General features: G+C 36.1%; 1 protein-coding gene across 9 annotated transcripts in view; it reads left to right on the forward strand.

Moving 5' to 3' along the window:
* The first annotated feature begins 4,861 nt into the window (after positions 1-4,861).
* Positions 4,862-23,145, forward strand: part of DEUP1 (deuterosome assembly protein 1) — a 47,092-nt gene continuing 28,808 nt past the window's right edge. For 2 of the 9 annotated variants that reach the window (XR_012055117.1, XR_012055115.1), the window contains exons 1-6: positions 4,865-6,664; positions 7,434-7,498; positions 11,338-11,509; positions 12,835-12,930; positions 18,027-18,161; positions 20,936-21,049. Coding sequence is in view for 7 of the 9 variants with exons in the window: in XM_072927102.1 (XP_072783203.1) it covers positions 7,455-7,498; positions 11,338-11,509; positions 12,835-12,930; positions 18,027-18,161; positions 20,936-21,049 (561 nt within the window). In the remaining 2 variants the exon portion in view is untranslated. Of the gene's footprint in view, positions 6,665-6,818; positions 7,031-7,433; positions 7,499-11,337; positions 11,510-12,834; positions 12,931-18,026; positions 18,162-20,935; positions 21,050-23,145 lie in introns of all 9 variants that reach the window. The other 7 variants (XM_072927102.1, XM_072927097.1, XM_072927109.1 and 4 more) reach the window with 7 other exon arrangements.

The raw sequence follows: 23,145 nt of genomic DNA on the forward strand, positions 1-23,145 counted from the left end.
TGTATTTTAGATAGGAGGAAGCAAGCAGAAGATAAATCTCATTGCTCATCGGCCAGAGACACAATTAAAACCAGAGCTGATTTCTCTCCTACTTTCTTGTTTACTACTTTACAGCAATATTAGCAGCATCTACAGTGCACACACACGCACACACACACACACACACACACATAAATACACAGAAAATCCTGATCTAATTGCTTCTTCCTAGAAAGGGCAAAGGAAAAGGTAATTTGTCAAAGGTCGAAGTTCATGACATTCAACAGTGATGTTACCTGTTTCCTTGCTCCAACAATAGGTTCAAACCCTGGCAAATTATTCATGAGAAAAACATACAGTTTGAAAATATCCAGTAGCCTGAAGAAACCATTCCCTGGATATACACTTTGCTTTTGGTATCTTCATTGCTTTGCCTTAAGACCTGATGGAGGTCAGGCTGAAGCTAGCAAGTAGCAGAAGAAGGCAAGTTTGAATGTACTAGTAAGGAAAAACACAGCCCCTATCCCAGCTGGCTCAGCCTAATTGGGCAGGGAGGTCAGCAAGAGCAGCTGCTTTGAGGAGAACTCTGCCTTACACACCAGAAATGCCAATCAGAAACTTGGCCAAGCAACCCTCAAGTCATGACGGGCAAAGGCTTGAGTCAGCTGTAGCAATTTTCTTGCCACACTGTGTTGGAAGATGGAATACTTCAAGAATACCTCTCCAAGAATCTTTTGCTCTAGACAGTCAAACACTTAAAACAAGTGTAAGATTCGGGCATCTGTGTTTGTGCATGCTTTCATACCCAAGTGTCTGTGTCTTTCTCCATGGGTCCTGCACATTTTTCCCCACTAATTTGCTTAGCTATTAAATAAAAAATTATTTATTATTTATTTGCTTACCTAAATAAAAAATAAACTGATCATGGCTTATATCTGTCTGGCCAATTAACCTTTTGGATAATAGCATAGTGCTTATAATATAATAATTAGTTATGCCTGCAGTAAAGTTGCAATGTAGTCTTATGAGACGGCAGTGTTCAGGTTGGGAGGGAAAGTCAAGGATTAAGACCTCACCCTTAGAAGCAATTGGGTTACTCTGATGAACAATCCTCATTTTCAGCTTGTAGAAAATGTAGAGTATTTCTGTTAGCTCAAATTTTCAAGGAAAGCTTTGCTTGCTTTTGCTTTTTGTACCTGGAAGGTGAAGCAAAGTTTCCATTGCTGCTGGTGGTGTTACATATTTGCATGCACTTGGCCCCACAAGAAGCACTCACACTGACCCAAGTCTCATTACTGTGAGCTGCCAGCTGTTAAGCAGAATAGGATGTTCAAGCAGATGCAGTATTTGCCCAGCCCAGACTCAGCCTTGAGCATGCAAATGTTCAGAACAAGCATCTGCAGAAGGCAGAGACAGCAAGCAAATACTGTGCTACTGTTATTTGCACTCTGATTAGAATTATGGCTCTCAAGGTCAGAAGGGTGAGTTTAGATGTTAGGTTGATAAAAAGCTCTTTTCTGTCTCTAGAAAAAAGCAAGAGAATGACAAAGCCAGTATCCTATGTGCCTGCCTCTGAATCCCCAGCCAAATACCTCTTTACAGTCAAGTTAAATGGGGGTTTAACTTTTCCGGGCAAGCCAAAAAGCTCAGGCCTCATAATGCACTTCTATAGAAGGTAACACAGCAATACTTTTTAATTGCTCTACCACTGTACTCCAGAACTAATTCTGAAAATAATGACATTCAGTTAATTAGAAAACTAAACAGGAACTCCGAAGATAAAAGAAATAAAATTAGTTAAGGCAGAGCACTTGATCACCCAAGTACAACTTAAAAATATCATCTTAATATAACCAATATAGCACTGTATTCTATATGAATACATTCTTATGCAAGTGAGCAATGTGAACTCTCATGACATCTACTCAATTGCTATCTCTGAAACCCCAAATGACAACCTAAATGTCAGCACTGTTAATTATTTCTCTACAAGGTATTTCAACAGAATATTCACTTAATGTGCTTGATTTAAAAAATAAAAACTTAAATCTATGCAACATTAAAAAACTTCCAATTATCTACTCTTCCATAATTAAATTTAAATATGACCAAAAGCAGCTAGTGCAATTGTTAGCACATTTGTGCCATTGAAAACTAAAACTGTCAAACTATCATAAAATAATTTACATTCAGGATGAAAACAAACCAGTTTGTTTCCTGTAATCCCCTCAGACAGTACAAAGTCAAATGTATGCATTTAGAGTGGGTTTTTTTCTATACCTTGCCTATCTTAACCAGAATAATTTTCAATAAATTCTTACGTCACTATGATACAATATAAAAACTGAGGCAACTGTGGCAGGATATAAAGCCACAGAGGAAATGTACAGTCTCGAGTTTAACAGTCTTCTTTTTAACTGCAGACAAGATCACAGACAACATTTGATAAGTAAAAACAAGTTAACCAAGAAGTATTTTTGTATGTAGAGCTAGAAACCATCCATATGCTGCCAAACCATAAAATATTTTTATATTTTTATGTTTCAGTAGGAATAACTACAAAGGAAAGACTATGCCATACTGAAAGATTTTGCAGTAATGCTAAACACTATTATGACTTTCCAGAAAAATATTAGCAGCAAGCTTTAAACAAGTGATTGTTCTTTTGTGGGGAAAATATCTAGAACTATACAGATAAAATTCAACAAAGATCTTAGGTCAAAACAACCTCATGGAATGCTCCAGGCTTGGTTCAGAATGTCTGGGAAGCTGTCCAGTGGAAAAGGATCTGGGGGTGATGGTCAATGAATGGCTGAACATGATCCAGCAGAGTGTCCAGGTGGCCAAGAAGGCCAATGGAATCCTGGCCTTTATCAGGAATAGTGTGGGCACCAGAACCAGGGCAGTGACTGTCCCCCTGTACTGGTGAGGTCACACTTTGAATCCTGTGATCAGTTCTGGGCCCCTCACTACAAGAAGGACATTGAGGGGCTGAAGCGTGTCCAGAGAAGGACAACAGAGCTGGGGAAGGCTCTGGAGCACAATTCCTGTGAGGAGCAGCTGAGGGAGCTGGGGGTGTTTAGCCTGGAGAAAAGGAGGCTCAGGCGGGACTTTATTGCTCTCTCTACAGCCACCAGAAAGGAGGGTGTAGCCAGGTAGGGCTCAGTCTCTTCACCCAAATAACAAGGGATAGGACAGGAGGAAATGGCCTCCAAGTTGCACCAGGTGAGTTTACATCCTACATTAGGAAAAATTTCCCCACTGAAAGGCTTGTCAAGCACTGGAACAAGCTGCCCAGGGAAGTGGTGAGGTCACCATCCCTGGAGGTATGTAAGAGATGTGCAGATGTGGTGCTTGGGGCCATGGTTTAGTGGTGGACTTGGCAGTGCTGGGTTAGATGTTGGACTCCATGATCTTAAAGGGTTTTACCAGCCTACACAATTCTACCATTATTTTTTTCTCATCCTGAGAGACTGACAGAGAAATACTAATTTGTAAGAGTCACAAAAACAGGTGTGATGGCACCTTTATATCCTGTCTGCATTCTCCTAGAGCACTACCCTTAATTTTCAGGTTTCCTCTTACAGGATAAATTCTTAAAATTCTCCACTCCAACGTTTCAGCCTAGAGTGTGACATATCAATTGGTTTACCTGGCAAATCCTACTAAATCCAAACTCTGTCCTTTCCTTCAGTGATTTCATAAGCAGCTTAAGAAAAGAGTAATTTTCAGTTTAAACAAGAAACAAAATACTTAGAAACAGTACTCTTCATCTATGTCTGTATTGTGCCAGGATTTATCAGCTCCTGCCAGTAAATTAGTTAGGCACTTTTAGAATCTTCAGGCACATTTTATGCCTGTCTCATTTTCACAAGCAGAAATCCCTCTTGCAAAGGTTCTTTTTAAAATGTCATTCTTCTGTTATTGCTTACATCTTAAGGATCTTTTTCATAGATTTTATTGTCTCTCAGTGACTCCTGCATAGTTGTTGATGGATGGCTTATACTCAGCTATTCCTTTCCTTTTCTATAAATTAAGCTGGGGTGTTCATATGTATTCAAACTAACATACAGAATGCAATTAATAAACTTTTATAGAGCTGCTATGAATCCATGACATAAATATCACTAAAGTAATGTGGTTTCTATGCTAAAGAAATGAGTCTGTTTCTTATTAAAATTATACTGAGCTTACTGGAACAAAATGTTCAATCAAATCTGTCATCTAAGATTGCAAAGTTGTGAATATATCCTGTAAATACAATCTGTATTTAAATACACAAATGCACTTAGATTTTACCTGCTATTACATATTGTAGTACAAACCCAACACATATTGAAGAATTCATGTGACAAATACCTAGGAAGGATAACTAGTAGGTATATAATCATTTATCACTGAAATTAGGTCTAAATTATGCTACTCCTTTAATACCACCACTTTTATTCTGCTCTGAAAATATTCTATATTGAATTGTGTATTATTGCTTTGTTATTAGAAACTCTCACCTGCTAGGTACAGAATCCAATATTTTGACGTGCTAAATTCCATCCCATTAATCATTGCCCAATGCTCCAATCTGAGATCCCTCTGCAAGGCAGCTTCCTAGGTAATGCCTAGTTCCCCTCGTTTTTGTGAATAGATCAGTGTTGTACTTTGTCTTGTTTGCCATTTGTTCACGCTCCATTGTGTAACTGCCCTGGTCTACTTTCCTTTTTTTTTTTCCTAAAGAAATGCGCTTATAGCTTTCCATGAATTTTAATCTAAAAGCTGATTTAAAATTAGCTTTTTTTTTTTTTGCCGGCTGGCTGGCTGTCACAATTTGTAAGGCATGTTCTTTAAAGTCAACAAATAACAGTTCTGAGTCTCATAAGACAAGCTCTAGTCAGGAGATGATGTGGATGAGCATAAGCAAATAAAAAAGGTCAGAAATTTGATATGGGATTTTTTTAATATAGCGGGAGAGGCATTTGGATATACATAAGAGAGTTAGAAACACAACTACAGCTAGTGGCAGTGGAATTGTCCTTCTAAAAAGCTTTGAAAATGTAGATAACTAATTTAAACATTACTTTTCTGTATTTTTCTAAGTTGCCCCCCTCCCAGTTCCATTTAGGCATGACAGATGAAGTTAAATTTCTGAATAACTGATTACCACTGAGATAGGGTAAGACAGGGAGGAAATTAAAATATATACTCTGGGAATATGGCTGAAAAGTTCATTTCAATTGAGCAAATGAAAAAATGGAAATTTGCTGGCAGTTGCATTAGAAATTACTTCTAGTATATAATACTTGAAATCATCTCAAAGTTCAGTATTTAAAATAAATAAACCCAAATTTCACTATTGAAAAAAATCTCAAAACTATTTAAATTATAAGAAATTGTATTTGAAACATTAACTCAATTACAGTAAGTAAATAATGAAGAAAAGTGTAATGAAGTATTAAAAGTGTAATGAAGAAAACATTTTCAGGGCTCAGAGTGCAGCAACTGGTCCCACAGCTTTCTCCTGTCATCCTGGTGGGCCTGGCTACAAGGGAAAACTCTAATTTTCTAGAATTAACCTAGGTGATCCTGCCTTGGCCAGGGCGTTGGACAAAATAATCTCCAGAGAGATTACCTCCAGAGGCCCATTCCAGTCCTGATAATTCCATCATTCTCTGACTTTCCTGAAACTCTGAATATAGTTTCAGTCTCTTATTAAAAAAAAAAAAAAAAAAAAAAAAAATCATTTTTCACAACCTGAAACAGTGTTTCTGCCGACACGAAAACCATCTGCCACAGTACAGTATGTAGGAACCCAATGAAATAGATTATACCTTAGAACTGGTACTAAAACTGCTGTTCACTTAGCTAATTTCAGTAAACAGATCAAGAAAAACAAAGCCAAAACTGGACATGTAGTGCACAGAAATAGACTAACAGGTCCTGAAAGTGCTCCGTGAAAATTTCAGGAAAACACATACCAAGTGAATGGTACCTTCCTGGTAGACAAACTCACTGGTGTTTGAAGAAATGTAAACTCCCTCAAATTATGACTGTAAAAAGCTGAAATAGCTGTGATTCCTGAAAGCATTATGTTGTTCAGTAAGACAGATGGAAGGCCACAAGAATGGAAAGGCATCAGGTCAAGGTCGTTAGCAAAATAATCTGAAAATCGTTGGATGCTCTTTTACAAAAGCATAGGTAGTCATTCAGGGAGGAAAGGGTAATGTTCAGCCTTTTCATCATCTAGTAATAACAGAGTTTTAAGGGGAAGAGGAGAAAAAAAAAAATAAGAAGAAAACACCTTGCCTAGTGATTTCTTACATTATGTTAAAGGAAAAGTACACCTTCTTTACCCGGGGGGAAATTTTCCCGTGGTGAAATTCACTCCGGCTTCCTTCGCGCCGAAGGAGGGGCGCAGGGAGCGACCGCGGGATGTGCGGGCCGCTCCCCCGGCGCCCCTCGGGGCAGGTACCCGGCCCTGCCCCACTCCCGGCCCTGCCCTGCCCCGCTCCCGGCCGCCTTCCCGCCTCTCCCGCCGCCCTCCGCGTTACCGCGGCGACGGGCGGGCGCCGCGGCGGGCCGGGGCGCTTGCCGAGCCGGGGTGCTTGCTGGGCCGGGGCCGGCCGGGCTGCGGGGCTCGTACCGCGGGCACAGCGGCAGCGGGGCCGGCAGGAGCGGAGGGGGAGCACGGCAGGTAACGGGAGGGGAAAGGGCGGCCTGTGTCATTGCCCACACGCCTGTGGGCACTGGTACCCGTGCCCGTGAGAGCCCACTGCTCTCCCCCACCAGGAATTAGGAATTAGTGTTGTTTCAGGCTCCCCCGTCACCCATAACATTGTTGCGTGCAGGCAGGCATGCCCCACATCCTTGTGCCCTGCTGGAGCCGCAGGACCGGGCTGGTCTCCGCAGTAGCATTGTTCTGATCGTCCCGCCGAGGTCTCTGAGGGCTGCGTGTCCCGGACTGCATCTGCCAGGCGGGGGAGTGACCAGTCAGTAGGAATCCGAAATGGTGTTCGAGAGCAGTTATGGCCGGGGTGGAGGTTAGTCACGGTGAGCAAAGGTACAAATGTTTGATGAGCGCTGCCATGGATCTATGGGAAATTAAGATTCACGTGCTTCAGAGTGTCTTCTCAAATCATTGACATCACACAACAGCGAACGATCCAAAACAAATTCCTGTATGGAGACCCAGGGCTAGGTTCAAGCCCAGCACCACCTCTGGTATCTCAGTGCTGCACCAAGCGATTCTCGAATTTCTGTCAGGGAGCTGAGCTTGCTCCCGAAGTTTTTGTCTCGCCCATTCCAGCCTGTAATTAGAGCTGCGCTCCCCTGTCCTTGTTGTTTTTAATGAGAAAATTGCATAATATGAAAGAAAAGCATAGAACCATCCAGTTTGCACTACTTGGCTATGTAAATGAATGCATTTAAGAATCAGAATTATTTGATTTTTGGTGTTTTAACAGGTTTAAACGACAATCATTATTATGGAGGAGGACTTAGAAGTGTTCCAGGAACAAGCTGTGACTAAGTACGTGGTGACTTACTCTCTTGGGAGTTGAATATGTGATGGATTTGAATTATGTATGCTTATTAAAAATGTGAAACACAAAATATTAATGATTTTGGAAGAAAACTTGATTCTATATTTCTTTTCCTTTCCATGCAAACTGGACAAGTTGCTGATAATTAAGACAAAATATCTTAGTGCTTTGGCTAGTACTCTCTTCACTGTTTCTGTTAGTTATTTTAATGTTTTAAATATTCATACCTGAACCAGAGGTGGAGGGGAGAATGAAAGCTATGTAGGGTTTTATTAAGATGTTAAGAAATGTAATTTCAAGCATTTTTTATAAAGTACTTGAAGTTGCTAGGCTACAGAAATATAGACTTATATATCACAGTTCTTAAAACATTAAGAATCTTGAAAACAAGAATAACTGCTAAAACCCTAGCCTTATTTTGCACAGATAATAACTAAAAGTGCTCTCCCCAAGTACTAAGTGCACTTTTTATAAGAACACATAATCTTTTTTTTTTTACATAATCCAAGTTTAGTTCTTTTAATGTTAATCTAAAAAATATATTAGTATTTAGTTAATCTAAAAAATACGTTAGCACAAAGTCTTTCTAAAGAATTGAGAACATAAGTAAGATTTTATGTAGGACCTCATCCCATTCAGCATCTTCAAGGAACACACAAATATAAGAACTTCCCCACTTAATGACTTAAACCAGAATATTTGTCCATCACAATTTTGTAAGTAAACTTACTAACTACTTTTCAAATAAATCAGTTTATTCTGCCATTATTACCAAGAAACAACATAATGTCATATGATGCATATTAAGTGTAAAAATATTTCTTAAAATAAAAGAGGCATAATCTATCATACCTTATTCTGGCCCAAGAAAGTTTTTAATGGGATTTTAAAGTGTGGTATGTCATACTGAAGAATAATGCATGCACTTTTCATGGTAGATAAAAATTATTACTGCAGTAAAATATTCTGATCAGTGTGGTGCCCCCTTCATTTTAATTTTTTTTTTTTTTTTTTTTTTTTTTTTTTTGCTTTGAGGGAATTCTTTTTTCATATCATAGTTATATGATTTGTAAAAGTAGCCATATAAAAACTTGAATTAGAAAACCCCAAAGGTATTGCCGTTCTTTGGCTACAAGTCAGAAATCTATTTCAAAAAATCAGGATTCTGCCTTACCTTTATTTTAATCAATTTATGAAATTTCAAGCTATTTGCAGATGCATCTGGAAGAATTTGTCCCATCATAAACCGTAATTCTTGCTAGCTAGGTATTTCCATTAACTATACAAAGAATCTGGAAGAGTAGTTTAGGATGTACCTTCACTGAAAGAAAACAATTTCAGTCTATGCTGACAGCATTCCAGGGAAAATGCAGTGCCTTTAAAACTTGGTAAAATGGCTGAGTAATGGTGGTGAAAATCATGACAATCACATTCCAGCTTCAAAGATGCAAAAATCACAAATTATCTATGCATAGATATGAATGATTCAGTGTAGCTGAAAGCTGTTAAATAAGTTGGTTGTAGTTCTTAGAATAGAACTTTGGGGTAGAAGAGTCTATCACAACTGGTTCGTATATTTCCTATTTTTAGAGCAAGGTTTGCAATAATTAAATGAATTGACTGTAGAAGCTGTGGTAAATATCCAACCTAATGAATATACTGTGTAAGACTGAATAAGTTTTACTTTTGTTTGCATAAATATGGCCATATCCTATTTGTGAGGAAATGTAAATAATAAGGGAAGAAAGTATAAATTCAAGAAAGACGGTATGAACCTTAGATTTCTTAAATCATCTGTTTTTAAATAACATCTTTATTCTAGAGTGTATGGACAATGCCATTCTTTCTACCATTCATTTTTCTGTCTGTTAGGAAACAATCAGAAAAATGCAGACCTGTGCAGAACTCCAAAGCAAAATATGGCTAAATAGAGCTAGAAAGGTCTAACTAGCGCAAAAATTGTTTGTGATAAAAGGTGGTAAAACTTTTTATCTGGATTTTTGCCTAAATTTGGAAACATTTTGTTTTACATGAAGATAAATAGTTATCAAGGACAGTAGAATATGACTCATCTCTATTTTCACTTATATGGAGTGAAAATCATTTGCAGAATAAAAGAAGACTAAGAGCTTGCCTACACCACTTTAAAATGAGATAACTTTTAAGTGTTTTGAGCTGTTTCAAAGTAAATGAACCAAAAAAAAAAGTAGCTGCCACTTGCTGAAGTACAAGTCATTACTTCCCTGCATAACTTCTCCATTCGATGTATGCATTCAGCAAACTGGGAATGCTGAATCTACATGGGTAAAAAAAATCCATGCATGCTTCTTTGCTTATGAGAAAATTTGTTCTTTGTGTGTTTGTTTACATATGCCTTACTAAACAAAAGAAGCCATTGTATTCCACTTCCAGTGATCAAAATAAACTCTCATGACTGTGGTGCCATATAATTTGCCATATTCTGAGGGGGCTAATTGGCACTTTTTCTAAAACACTGGTGGACTAAAGCAATAGTTACTATAACAAGTAGCACCTCTCTGCTAGCAGGTGGGGATGACTGCAGATCTGTCTTCAATGCCAGAGCCTTCATACAGAATAGTTTTGGTAGTAGAACAACAGCAGCAGTAATCTGCAGCTTGACATACAGATTTCTTTTTGCAGCTACAAATGTGCTTAGAGGATCCAGGTAAGGAATTAGAGAAAGTGAAGGTAGACTGAGAAGCTCTTTCAACAGCTTCCTTTTATATAATGATGGCTCAAGGTTCAAGAAGCATGCAAGAACTGCTAAGAGAAAATTCTTTTAGCAAAAAATGTAGAATTTGCCATGTGCAGAAAGATCTGAGAGAGGCAGGTGAAATTTAAGAGTGAAGAACGTCAGCCATGGTGGATCTGAAAGGGTAATCTGATGATCTAGGCTAGAAGTTGCATTCTTACTTGCATAACAGTATTTAGATTATCCATGTGACACACAAAAAAGCAAGTACATGTTTCTGAAGGCTAAAATCAGGTAGCTGAGTCATTGCAGGTGGTTCACTAAAGTGTTACAGTGTGACATTAGAGGAGGCTGGAAGTGCACAGGTCTTTACAGCAGTATCAAGGAAAAGGTAGCCCTGATGTAGCGGGTAGACGTGATAAAGTAGTATCGCTTTATCTTCTGTTTTCAAAATCCCATTTTATATTCCACCCAGAGTCACTCAAAGTTTACCCATCATTAATGCTATTTTTGAGAGGGGTATTTTTGTTTTGAGTGATATACATCACTTGTTTGCACTTTGCTTATTGTCATCCTATGATTCATATTAACTTTCAAAACATCATTACCAACAGTTTTAACATTAAAAAGTCATTAAGATTTATATGCATTTAAAAAGCCCTTACAAGCTTAGCACTGATACCATTACAGTTTCAGGATTTGTGGATGTAAAATAAGTTTTAAAGAATTTAACTTCAAAAAATCATGCTAAGTTTTAATAACAATGTTATAAATCTAAGAAATTCTCTTAAATTTCCTGTAATAATTATCAGAACAAGGGATGTGTATAATTTAAGCATCAAAGAAAATATTTGTGATAAATCCATATCCACATTAAAGAGCTGCTTTTTCAATTTAGTACAGTCAAAAGTTGAGCATACAGGCAAATTCAAGATTGATGAAGTGAGATTCCACCTACATTTGAAGGCATCATTTAACTTTCCCATTTCTTTCTTTCTGTTGTTGAAAAGTGGTTAGTTTGGTCACAATTAAAACAGAATTGAAGCAATGCAAATAAAAATTTGTTTTCTCCCTTATTCTTTATGTGAAAAAAAAATCTTTTTATGTTTTTAGAGCTTCTCCATGTGAAGCTGAACTTCAGGAATTAGTGCATCAAATTGACATCATGGTAAACAGAAAGCAAGTAGAATGGGAAAGAAAGATGAGAGTTTTGGAAGCAAAGATGGATATCCAGGATCAAGAATTAGCAAGTGCCCAAAGCAAACTGGATCAAAAAGGTCAAGAGGTATTTAGGAATATCACATTCTATAAAGAAAGTATTTATTCTGGTAGTTTCTTATTAGTATGCTTTAAATTCTCCATAAGACCGTTTGTTCTATCATGTAAAAATACCAAACACCTCTTAAAGGTCACTAATTATCCTTAGTGTTTTGTTTTAAAGTGTGCTTCTGTTCTGAAAAGTGATTGTAAAAATGTCATTGAAAATCTCATATTTCTTCTATTTCCCTAAAGTCTACATCAAATATTCTCAGGTTAGCTGTAAAAAGATAGTTCAATGTTTTTTCTAAATGCCAGAACTTCTCATTTCATCAGGAGTTTTAAATGGAAGAATGCAGTTCAAAAAGGTTCCCAAAATTATGTCTTTGCTACTCCTTTTTACTCCTGATTTTTAGCATTTTACATTTTATACTGTCTTTTTATGATAATTTTACTCATTGTGATGACTTGAAATGTATAACTACTTTGACTTTCTTGTGAAACTTAAAGCCCCAGTGTACCTGATGTTGGCTGTATTTCACAGTCTTTTCTTCTGAATAATTATTCAGAAGCATCAAGAAATCCTTGCATAGCATTCAGTTCTAGTTCAAGCCTGCTGAATTTTAAGTGTTTACACGAGAGCATCCTCGTGTGAGCTCGGTGGCTAAATTGCCTGTGGGAGTTTTGAAAATTGAGTGACTCTCCCTAATGAGCAATTAGGAACTCGCCCTTAGTCCCTGCAGTCAGAGGAACCAAGAGAAGAATTCAAGTAGCCCATCCTGAAAGCATCAATTTATTTGCTGTACAGAGACATTATCTGGAATACTTCAGCATATTCTACCAAGATTCCAGCTGCCCCTCCTGGAAAGCACAGGTGCCATATATGCTCTCTGTCATATTTCTCAGGTCTCTGTAAACCTCAGTAATAATTCATGGTATCACAAATAGCACTGCACTTAGGGAGTTCACAGTGTCTCCTGGTAATTTGTACATAAATATGGGAAGGTAATTTGTATCATTTTATAAGCCATGCAAAGGAAAATTTCACAATGGGCAACAGCATAGTTTGGTTTAAAAAGCTTTTGGGAATGGTCTTTTGTGACAGACTTGTACAATATTATCACTAAATCAGCATGTAATGAGATTTTTTACAATAAAATCCCTAATTTGATGTTGACACAATCTAGGTCTGTGGTATGCACTTCTATTGTCAAGCTACTGATTTAATACTTATTTTTAATATCTCTTCTTAAAGCAGTGATCTTCTTTCAGAGTTTCAAATTACTTTCCCAAAAATTACATATTTTGAAAAATGTCAGAAGAGGTACTTTTGAATGCTTATTTTAACTTTAGGTGGGACTACTTCAACAAGAATTGGAAAACTTACAGAAAACTAAAAATGAAATGGCTCAGAGTTATGAAACTCAGCTTCAAGCACTGAAATCTCAAGTAAGAAAAATGTCAGTTTCATTATTTTGTGATTGCAGTATAAAAAACTTATACATGCCAAATTGTATAGATGTGCCATTGTGGATTTGGGAAATATCAATCATGTCATACAAATGATGATGACTACAGCTGCCTACTAGGCTCTGTTATAATTTATGTACTGTCGTGTCAAAACTCTTTGGATGGATTTTGATGTGGATATGATATCTGTTATGAAGAAAGAGACTTGTTTTCCTAACTCCAGACTAATAAACTAAAGCCTTGGTGAATGAATAAAATAGGTAATTGGATTCATGCTAATATGAGTCTGATGCACATTAGGGATTTTAAGATTTATACTGTGCTTGTCATGTCTTTGCTATATCTTTTTCTGGTTTTAGTTTCCTTGATTTACCGCTAAAGTGGCCTGATAGCTTTCCATAAGGTATAGATTTCCTTTGTATCAAAACTGGAGTAACCCACATTAATGATGTTGTGAATTTGTTCTGACTTTATTTATTTCTGAGTGTTCATGTAGACCACAATAAAAAAAAATGTGGGCTGCATAAAAAGAAATGTGTCCAACAAGATTGAGGGAGGTTGTTCTCCCCCTTTTCTGTTCTGGTGAGGCCCCACCTGCAGTGCTGTGTTCAGCTCTGGGGTCCTCAGTACAAGAAAAAATTTGGACCTGTTGGAGTGAGTCAAGAGGAGGCCATGAAGAAGATCAGAGGGGTCTGGACCATCTCTCTGGTGAAGACAGACTGAGAGAAAGGACAAGGGTTTTAAACTGAATGAGTGCAGATTTAGATTGTACCTGAGGAACAGTTTATTATTTTTTTTACTGAGGATGATAAGACATTGGAACAGGTTGCCCATAGAAGTTGTGGATGCCCCATTCCTGGAAGTGTTCAAGGCCAGACTTAGATGGGGCTCAGAGCAAGCTGGTCTAATGCAAAGTGTCCCCGTGTATGACAGAGGGATTGGATTAGAGGATCTTTTAAAGGTCCCTTTCAATCCAAACCATTCTATGGTATTATGATGCAGTTTGGCTATGTTTGCTCTGCACCTGTCTTTTTGTTTTTTCAATATTTTCTACTTCAGTCATGAATATAAATTTGTAGCAAACTTGAGTTGATTCTGTTTCTCATCTTTTAACAACTCTGCATTGTTTTTCCTGCTAGTTTTCTGTTTCCTTCACTGGATTCTTCTACCAGAGACATAGTGTTGTAATTCAGAATGTTCAGTCAGCACACTTGTATAATGATGTCAGATCACATAAATTGGATATCATTATTTTCATTTAGAAGTGATAGTACACCTGAGTCCATCAAATGAATAAATGTATTACTTATTTTTAAGGTTATGTTGTCTTTAATTTATCTTTTCTTTTACAATTGAAAACTGATTTGGAAAACAATTCTGTAAGTAGGCGGTGAATGTTTTGGATGTTTTGTAATTAACACTTCTAATAATTTGAGAAAGTAGCTAGAAATAAAAGCTGGTTTATAACTTACACAAATTACAGAAAAGCATCTTCTTAGCGTGATTGTTAAGAAGATAAACATCACACAATGAAAAGGAGTGTGACATTTTATGCAGAAGTATTAAGGTGTCTTTTAGCAGTGCAGAACTATTCTCAAAAATGTAGTAAAGCTCTCTTTTCTTTATAACATTTGCTGCAATATTTTTCATTTCTTAATTATTGTTTTTATCCCATGCTAAAAATGCTTGGGTTTATGTTGCATGTTGTTGCTAGTATCTTCACTGAAATTGAACCTTCTGAAATTGAGAGTCCGGGCAATTTTTCATAAAGATTTTTATTTTGGAGAGTTTAATTGCCCTACAAGTCCTTTCCATGGGCAAATACAACCTGTTTTCTCTTTTATTTTTTTTAAAGAACCTGAAATTTTCTAACCTACAAGCTTTTTCTTTAAACCTGGTTATATTTCTTCCCCAAATTCTTCTTTTTAGTTACTGCTCAGACTACTTAACCTTTATTTGGGTTTCTTGATTGCTTCTTCTTCTATTTTTATGCAAGATAAACTTGATAGAACTTTGGATTTCTAGCTGTTAAGAATATGTGTCACTTTCCCAATACATGTCTCCAAGCATTTCATTCTCTCAGTCATCCTATTCCTTTTTCTAAAGCTTTCAGCACTGATGCTATTTGCATTTTATTTTCCAGTCCCCATTCCTCTCCTTTGACCAAACCATATTTCTTCATGAAATACCCACCTCATTCACCTTGACTGAAAAAGAAAACTGTTAAAAGTCTGTGTTAAGGGGCCTGCCTTGATTCTCCATGTGATAAAGAGAAATCTGCCTGTCAGAACAATTCCTAGCACCTATGCTAGACAATAGGACTGTCCCACTCTGCTCCTCCAGCTTTTGTCACATCTCCTTACTGAGTTTCTTTCCTGAATAAGATTGTCTGCAATCGAATGGCTTTAATGTCCCCAATTCTGAGCTACACAAACTCATATCTAAAATATAGACCTTCTGTGACAATATTAATCTTTGCCTTGTTTCCTTTGATCCCCTTCTTTTGGTTATTATTCTCACTTGGAAGTTATACCACCTTCTAAACTGTAGAATCTTATGAGCTAATTTAGTTTTGCACAAATTGTGTGACCAATAGCATTGTATCTTTTTCTACATAGGTATTCTTAAAATCCCAACCAAGATTTCTTCCTTCCTAATCTTGATAGAAATAGTAAGGATCACTTTTTCTAGCTATCAGAATGCTACACTATTCAGAATTAATTTCTTTTCTGTTTGATGAGCCGTATTCCATCTGAATTGATTGTGTGCCTGTTGAATGCAGTAAAACCTGTATTTTTCTTGTATTAGGGAAATAATTCCTAGTATGTAACCTGAAACTCTTAGGCCACACTGTTGAGTTCGTTCAAACATGCAGCATTTTGTCATAACTAAATAGCAAAAACTTCTGAGGTTCATCTGCATTACTTTGATCCTTTATTTTTTTTATTTTAATGTCTAGTAGTTATTCTCACTTTGAAAGTGATGGAAACCTCTTAGCAAAAGAACAAGGACCCTTTCTTGCTCTAAGAACTTTGCAACTAATTTCCTCACTTTGACACATAAAAGCTACTTCTGAGCTATCTCAGGCTCCCTTTAGAATCAACAGAAAGAAATGGACACCCCCAGAATACAATTCATCTCAGTGCATGACAAGAATTTAAGATAGCTGAAATGACTAAGCATTTACAGGCAGATTTTTCTGATGCAGAGTATCTCAGGCTTTCAGAAATCTAAACTAAAATGGATTCCACCCCAGAACTCACTAAAATGCCTCTTTTTTTTTTTTTTTAACATGCAAAACATGTGAACAGAACAACTTGGACCTTTTAAAGCAAATATCTGGGCTTAAATAGAAGGATTTTTGTCCTTCAGTCTCATTTCCAGTCATCATAACATTCAGACAATAATTTGCTTTTAATATCCTACTGTCATTAAATATCTAAGATTCAAACTAAATTATATCATTTTGGCCACTCTGTTCCATTTTAGACTGATTTACCAAATTGTTGGATCATGTATTTCCCAGCCTTTTTAGCATAAGCATTCCAATACCTGTCTTACCTGCATTGAGTCTTCCCAGGCAGATCACATATGCCATAATACATTCAAGAGCAAAACTCTTATTTGAAAAAGGATATCTTTCTTCCAAGGTCATTGAGTTCCATGTTGTTTGAGCTGGATACTCTGACTCATTTTAAATATTTTATCTTAACTTTGTTCTCTGACAAAGACAATTTCAAATATAGGCAGCTTTACTGCAAAGCTTTTGATTTGGGTTTAAAGGTGATAACTCATCTCTTTTATGCCCATGTTACAGAATTGCTATTCAGATATTCCAAGCTGGTGAAATCTGTGCCTGGGCCTCTTCATGTCATGAAACTTTCTAGTCCAGGACAATCTGTCTTTTAGTCATCTTTTCAATTAGTCTTTGCTGTCTCATTATGATTCTCAAGTTCATCTTGAATGTGTCTAGAAAGTTTCCAGATTATTTTTAATTTGTTTCTTCTGGACTTCTTTTGGCCATGTGTATTTATCTGAACAGACCTCTATTGCTCATTCAGTGTTGACTCAACAGGATTCCATTCCATTTCCAAATAGTAGTTCACTTTGAGCTGTTAACAAATATATAAGATTCTATGGATTTTGTTTGGATATACAGAGAACTTTATGTGAGAGTCAGTTGTTTTTTAAGTCATATATATTTAAATGTAAAGGAACTAAACAGCAAGACACATATTCAGTATTTATTGGAAGCTTCTTTTCTGCATAATGTTCTTCACGAAGTTCTTCCATTCAACTTTCCTCAAGACCATATTTTTAGTGTTTCCTTTATTAATATCCTTGGGTTTGCTTTTTTCCAAAACCAAATGTACATATTCCTACCAAACAGTATCACTTTTTTGTATCAAATCTGTTAACAGGCACTAGACAGACCCTTTGTTTTGTGCAGTGTAGTGAACTGATGTGAAAAATGGCTCTTTTTCTGAAGAGGCTGGTCCTTCTGGTACCTTTTCTTCTGTGCCTCTGACTCCTAAGCCTTTCATGGTGACATCAGTAGGCAGTGTCTGTTCTCTGTTTAGTGTCTAATTCTGAGACCCACACACTGGTACCAGAGAGTGCCAATCATCAAAGACAAAACATTTCAACAATTTTCATTATAAGAAAGAAACACACAAGTTTAGAGTACATTAATGATAATCTTTCATTCTGGCTAGTGAAGCACCCTTTAAAAATGTCAACACAAGATGGCAGTAAACAAGTATAGAACAATCCATATGAGCACTGTAGAGGAAATTACTCTGCGGGTAGCAATGCCAGTGGAGAACTGCAGCAGAATTAAGTAGCTGCCAAATAAACCCACTTGAACAGTTAGTTAACAATTATATGAGAGCTTAGTCTTGTTCATGTGTGATAAATTTATTAATTGATGTTAACTTTATTAATTGATTTGTTGTTGCACTGATTAAACATTTAGAATGGTAAAGCTGCAGTTGGTGATTCTAGTTTAAACGAAACTGTGGCCATATGGTCCTCCTTGATAGATTCTGCATGTTCAACTCTACTTTTGTTTTTAGTTCTCAAAGTTGATACATAGTTATGAAAAGCTACAGTCACATCAGTTAAAACCAAAAAAGCTCCAAAGTAGAGAAAATTGTGAGGAAAACCTGGAGACATCATCTAACTCAAGGAATTTATACGTGAAACTTGAGGTAAGAATATTTGTCAGTATATTTTAATATGCTTCTAGAACTAATCTTTGATTTAAAATTGTGAGCTTTATTTTGCTCATAGTTCTACAAAAATTATATAATTGTCTTGCTTTGGGAAGAACAGTTCTTCATTTTAATATTATTTAATAGCAAAATTTTTGTAAATGTATCTATAAATAAATTTTACTTTTTTCCTGATGAATAGACGTGTACTGGATAACACAATCTCTTGAGACGTGAGAGCTTCTACATATGCAGGATACTGTCACATAATACCTATCATTAATTCAAGTTTTATAGACCTCAGGACAACCTTGACCGCTTTGGGCTACACAGAAAAAAGGATTTAGGATTGGAAAACTGCTTGTTACACATATATCCTGTCAGCACCCATATGCCTGCAGCAATCCTCTACCTTGACCTCGGTGCCTAATTTCCCTAGGCAATGTATGAGGAAGGATTAGGCACTTAAAAATACATCCTGCAGCATATTGACTGGGGGACTAGATAATAGATGCTGAGGACAGGATCAGTCATACTCCCTATCTCTTTGGACACAGGCTGGATATTAGTGGACTTATTCTTGAATACAGGAAGACGCTGATTTTTGTTCATAATTCCCAGCCTTGACTTCTCAGAGGTTACTTTATGATCTGCAGAATAATCAGTTATTCATTGGACCAACAGGAAAGTTAGGGAAGATAGAGAGCTTGTAGAGAATGTCCCCACGAGTGGTGTTTTCTCTCCAAATATTCCTCTGACTGCATTCAGTGGGGCAGAAACTGATATCCAGGATTATTTCTTATAACTGAGCAATATCATCTCTGGATATGCTAATTTTTGCTGCTTCTTTTTTACCTATCCAATAAATTTTCTCATATCCTGAGATAAATGAAACAACTTGAAAAGGAAGAATGTCAGAGCTTGTTGAAAAATAACATTTGTCTGTTAGATAGAAAACTAACATGGGAAGATTACACTTCAGATTCTGTCTTGAAAGATTTTTACACCAAGTCCTCCACCTATGGAAAGACCAGTCTAACCAGTAATCTGATGAAGCATAGGACGATCACAAAATCCATGTTTTCTCTGTTGATCCTTTGTGAAGACCATAATAAAGTAGTGTGTGCTCCACATGCTTACTGGGCTGGGTGCTGTAGGCAAAGCAAGAAGATTGGTACCAGTTGATAAGGGAGCTGCTTGCCCAGCTCTAAGCATTGGGAGGACTTAGATGTTTATGATGTAGATTTATGATGTAGATGATTTGGACACTTTGAGGACTTTGCAATCAAGAAATTCAGCACTAGCAGACTTTAAGTAATTTCCTAATTTCAACCCAAACTATGCAGGGTCTTAGGATCTGTGTTTTGGACTTGCCTTTTATGTCATTCTGTAAGATATAGGACTAACTTCTGCGACCTCCGGATTCCTGTATCCGCATAGACACATTCCAACTCTATATGATGTTGGCTGTCTCCTCCACATGGAAGTTCTCACCATCAGAAAAGCTACAATGCTTTGGACTGCAGCATAGCTCCCAACATCAGCTACTTACAAGAATAATAAATGGGTTGTACATCTTTCATTGATATATCACTACTGTCAGCTAATTTGAGAATAACCTTACTCAAGATTAAAATGTGAAAATAATGTAAGACAATGCTGTAATTTGATTAATTATGCAGTTTGAAAAATGAGTACTTGGAATATATTCAGCAAATCTGAGTATTCGGGAAATAATTACTGTGGTGAAAATCTACTAAGCTCAGCAGTGCTTTAGTAAGGCCTTGAACTTGCAGTCCTTACTAAATAGTCTGAAACTCTGTTTCTATCATGTTTTATAAAACAGGGATATGTTTGTTGTTTTAAATGCCAAAGCAGATGTCAGGAAAGCTATGAAAGAAGATTTTTATTAATCTGTGTTGAGAAATAGTCAGGTTTTATTCAGCAGCAAAATAAAAAAAAACCTTATTGTTTTAAATTTGGGGAATATTCCAGTTTAGCTTAATTATAAAATATCATCTGTCTTTTTGGAACAACATTTCCATTAGTTTTCAATATATAAATCAGTGTACTGTTATTTTGCTGAATTTTCAAACTGAAAGAGCAACAGCTCTAGTAACTGAAGTTCTGCTTATTTTTAGTATACTGCCTTTAAAATATATTTGTGAACATATAAGGTTTGGCATGAGTTTAAAGCAAATTCAAATACACTATAAATATGAATGTAAGTGCAAATACAAAAACAAAATTAGATAAATCTAATATAATTAAATTTCTTAAACAGCTTTTTGTTTAAACTAGAGGAACTGAGAACCTGAAGCAGCAATTTTAAAGAGAGCAAGATGTAGAATTTATTCAATGAAGCTGCTGTCCCATTAAAAACAAAGGCAAAAAGTGAGCACTTTGTGTCTGAATATTAAGGGTTTGATTCCCTACTGATTACCCTTCTCAACACTGATACAGCTTTAAAGCCACAGGAACTACTATCCAATACAATTTTTGTATCATAGTAGTAACTCTAATATTTTATTATTTTTATTCAATTGCTATGTTTACACACATTGTTCTCCGTTCAACAGCCTTTAAGACTAGTGTTTCTCTGGTTTATAGAATTGTTATTTTTTTTAACTTCTTTCCAAAATTATGGAAAGATTATGTATTAATTAAAAAACTAGGTATTTCTTAGAACAATGCACATTACAAAATTTCTTTCAATTGAGGAAAGTAGATATTTCCTTTATGTTTACTAGGCTTGTTTTGCTGTCTTTCAGGAATTTAAGGCAAAATCACAACAATGTGAGAAGAATGTGACAACCTGTGTAAATAACCCTTCTTATGTAGATATGCAACCCAAATTATTTCCCGAGAAATGTAATTTATTTCAGGTAAAATTCCTACCTTCCTGCTCTAGGAAGAAAATGAAGTCTTTACTCACCTAGAGCTTACTTAAACTTAATTTTTAAAAACCAAGCTTACAGTGAATATTACAAAGCATGTCTATATTGATAGTGAATCCATGGTAAGGTAGAACCATGCTGGATGATCTAATGATACATGCAGTTAATTTAGTTTTTCTCATGAAAATGAGAAAATGAATAACGATCATGATGAAAATGTTAATATTTCTTTAAAAAAAACCAATTACAAAACCCATGAATGTTCCTTTTTACATTTTAAGCATATTATAAATATACTTTTCCATGTTATTTGCTATTATGCAATTAATTGTGAGACGTTATTAAAAAGTATCTCAGCAGGTAAATAGTGCATGCCATTTAGGTGTTAGTACAAGTGTGAAGTTCCTTCAAATCTGATAGCCTTCTTTTTTTTTGGAAGACCATAAATATACAATAGTATCATTTATGCAGAAAAATGAATTTTCATATGCTACTCCAGAATCACTTTTGGAGTTGTTTGTTGGATCACTTAGCCTTTTTTTCATATTTTTTCAGCCTTCTAGTTACCATGCAGTTCCTTGGTTGACTTTATGATTATTTTTTACTTGCCAATTTGCTTATTGCTTTTTTTATATATAGACTATTGATACTGTATATATTTTTTTTTAAATTCCTTCTATTCTGGAAAAAAAATGTTATTTAATGATGTCATGATGACCTAACCTTCTCTAAAAATAACACCAGAAAATAACTTACAAATTGACTGCACCACAAGAGAGCTTGAAAATTAAGGGGAAGCCAGTTATGTTGCTCGCTGGTAATTCCCTTCTCCACTGTTACTAAGCTCATTGGATCTTAATCTAGTGAAACACTTTCTTAACAATTCCTGTGAGACTCTTTACACATATCCAGAGTTTCCAAGGACAACAGTTGTTTTGGGTTTAGCTGCTGAGAGTATTATATTCCAGCAACTGAACTTTCATACAAATGTGTTAAAAATGCAAGTCTTTGACCAGGTTAAACTATTGACTGATGACATGTTGATTGTACAGTTATACAAGTCAAAATAGAGTACTCGGGGTGATCATTCACAGTTTTCTGTTGAAGCTTTCATTGCCATCAGTGAACTTGCTTTGAAGACAATTTCCTTCACAACTGTAACATAGCACCAACTATTTTTTAAAATCCAAGTCTGATGGACTGTTACCCGTAGTTGTTTCAAAAGTGTTAATTGTTCCTGCATCTTTGCCTCAAATTCATCTTTCATGAGATCTTTGTTTTCCAGTTGCGGTCTTGCACTATATTTTCACAGGATGTATTGACACTTTCGTATATCAGAGTCCATAACTTGGATGTCAAAGGGACCTTAATTTTTTATCTATAGAAATGAAACTTAACCTACAAATTTTTTTTTGCTTTTTATTTGATATGCAGCCAGTGGTCCATTCTACTTAGGTTCTCAGGTAACACAAATTGCAATAACATCAAAAACTGTCTAAAGTATGACTTTTTGCAGTCCTTGTCAGTGAAATATAGTGTTTTTAACCCTATTTATTTTTACTTTATATTTTCTTGCCCAACTTGTTTTCTGCACATGATATATGATTTCCAGGTCATATTGTGTTGTAATTTTTCAAGTAATTCTCAGTCTTCTGAAATATTAGTGCTGCTTGTTAATGTCCCAGTAGTGGGATTCATGAAGATAATTTTTTTTAAACAGCAAAAACAGTTGCTATAGTAATTATGCTTCTTCACAATGCCTGTGGATTCAGAAATACTGGCAATACCAATTTTCTGAAGTTTTATGTTTAGAATTTTAATTGGTACAAGAAGCTGCATGGGGTGTAGGACTCTGCCAAATACGAATGGTTCTTCCCCAAGTTTAAGGATAATGATCTCAAAGAAGTGCAGGTTTGTAGATGACCTGTGTAATGTAGCCCTCTAGTCAAAGGTTAATATCTATCCTGAGGCACACACACACACACACGCAGCTCCTGCTGAGTTCAATGAATCAAAGAGGAACATTTCTCTCAAATTATTTCTCACAGGTAACTGCTTTGAATAGGTCATCATAATCACCTTTT

Source organism: Taeniopygia guttata, chromosome 1, assembly GCF_048771995.1.
Source record: "Taeniopygia guttata chromosome 1, bTaeGut7.mat, whole genome shotgun sequence".
NCBI classification, from domain to species: domain Eukaryota; kingdom Metazoa; phylum Chordata; class Aves; order Passeriformes; family Estrildidae; genus Taeniopygia; species Taeniopygia guttata.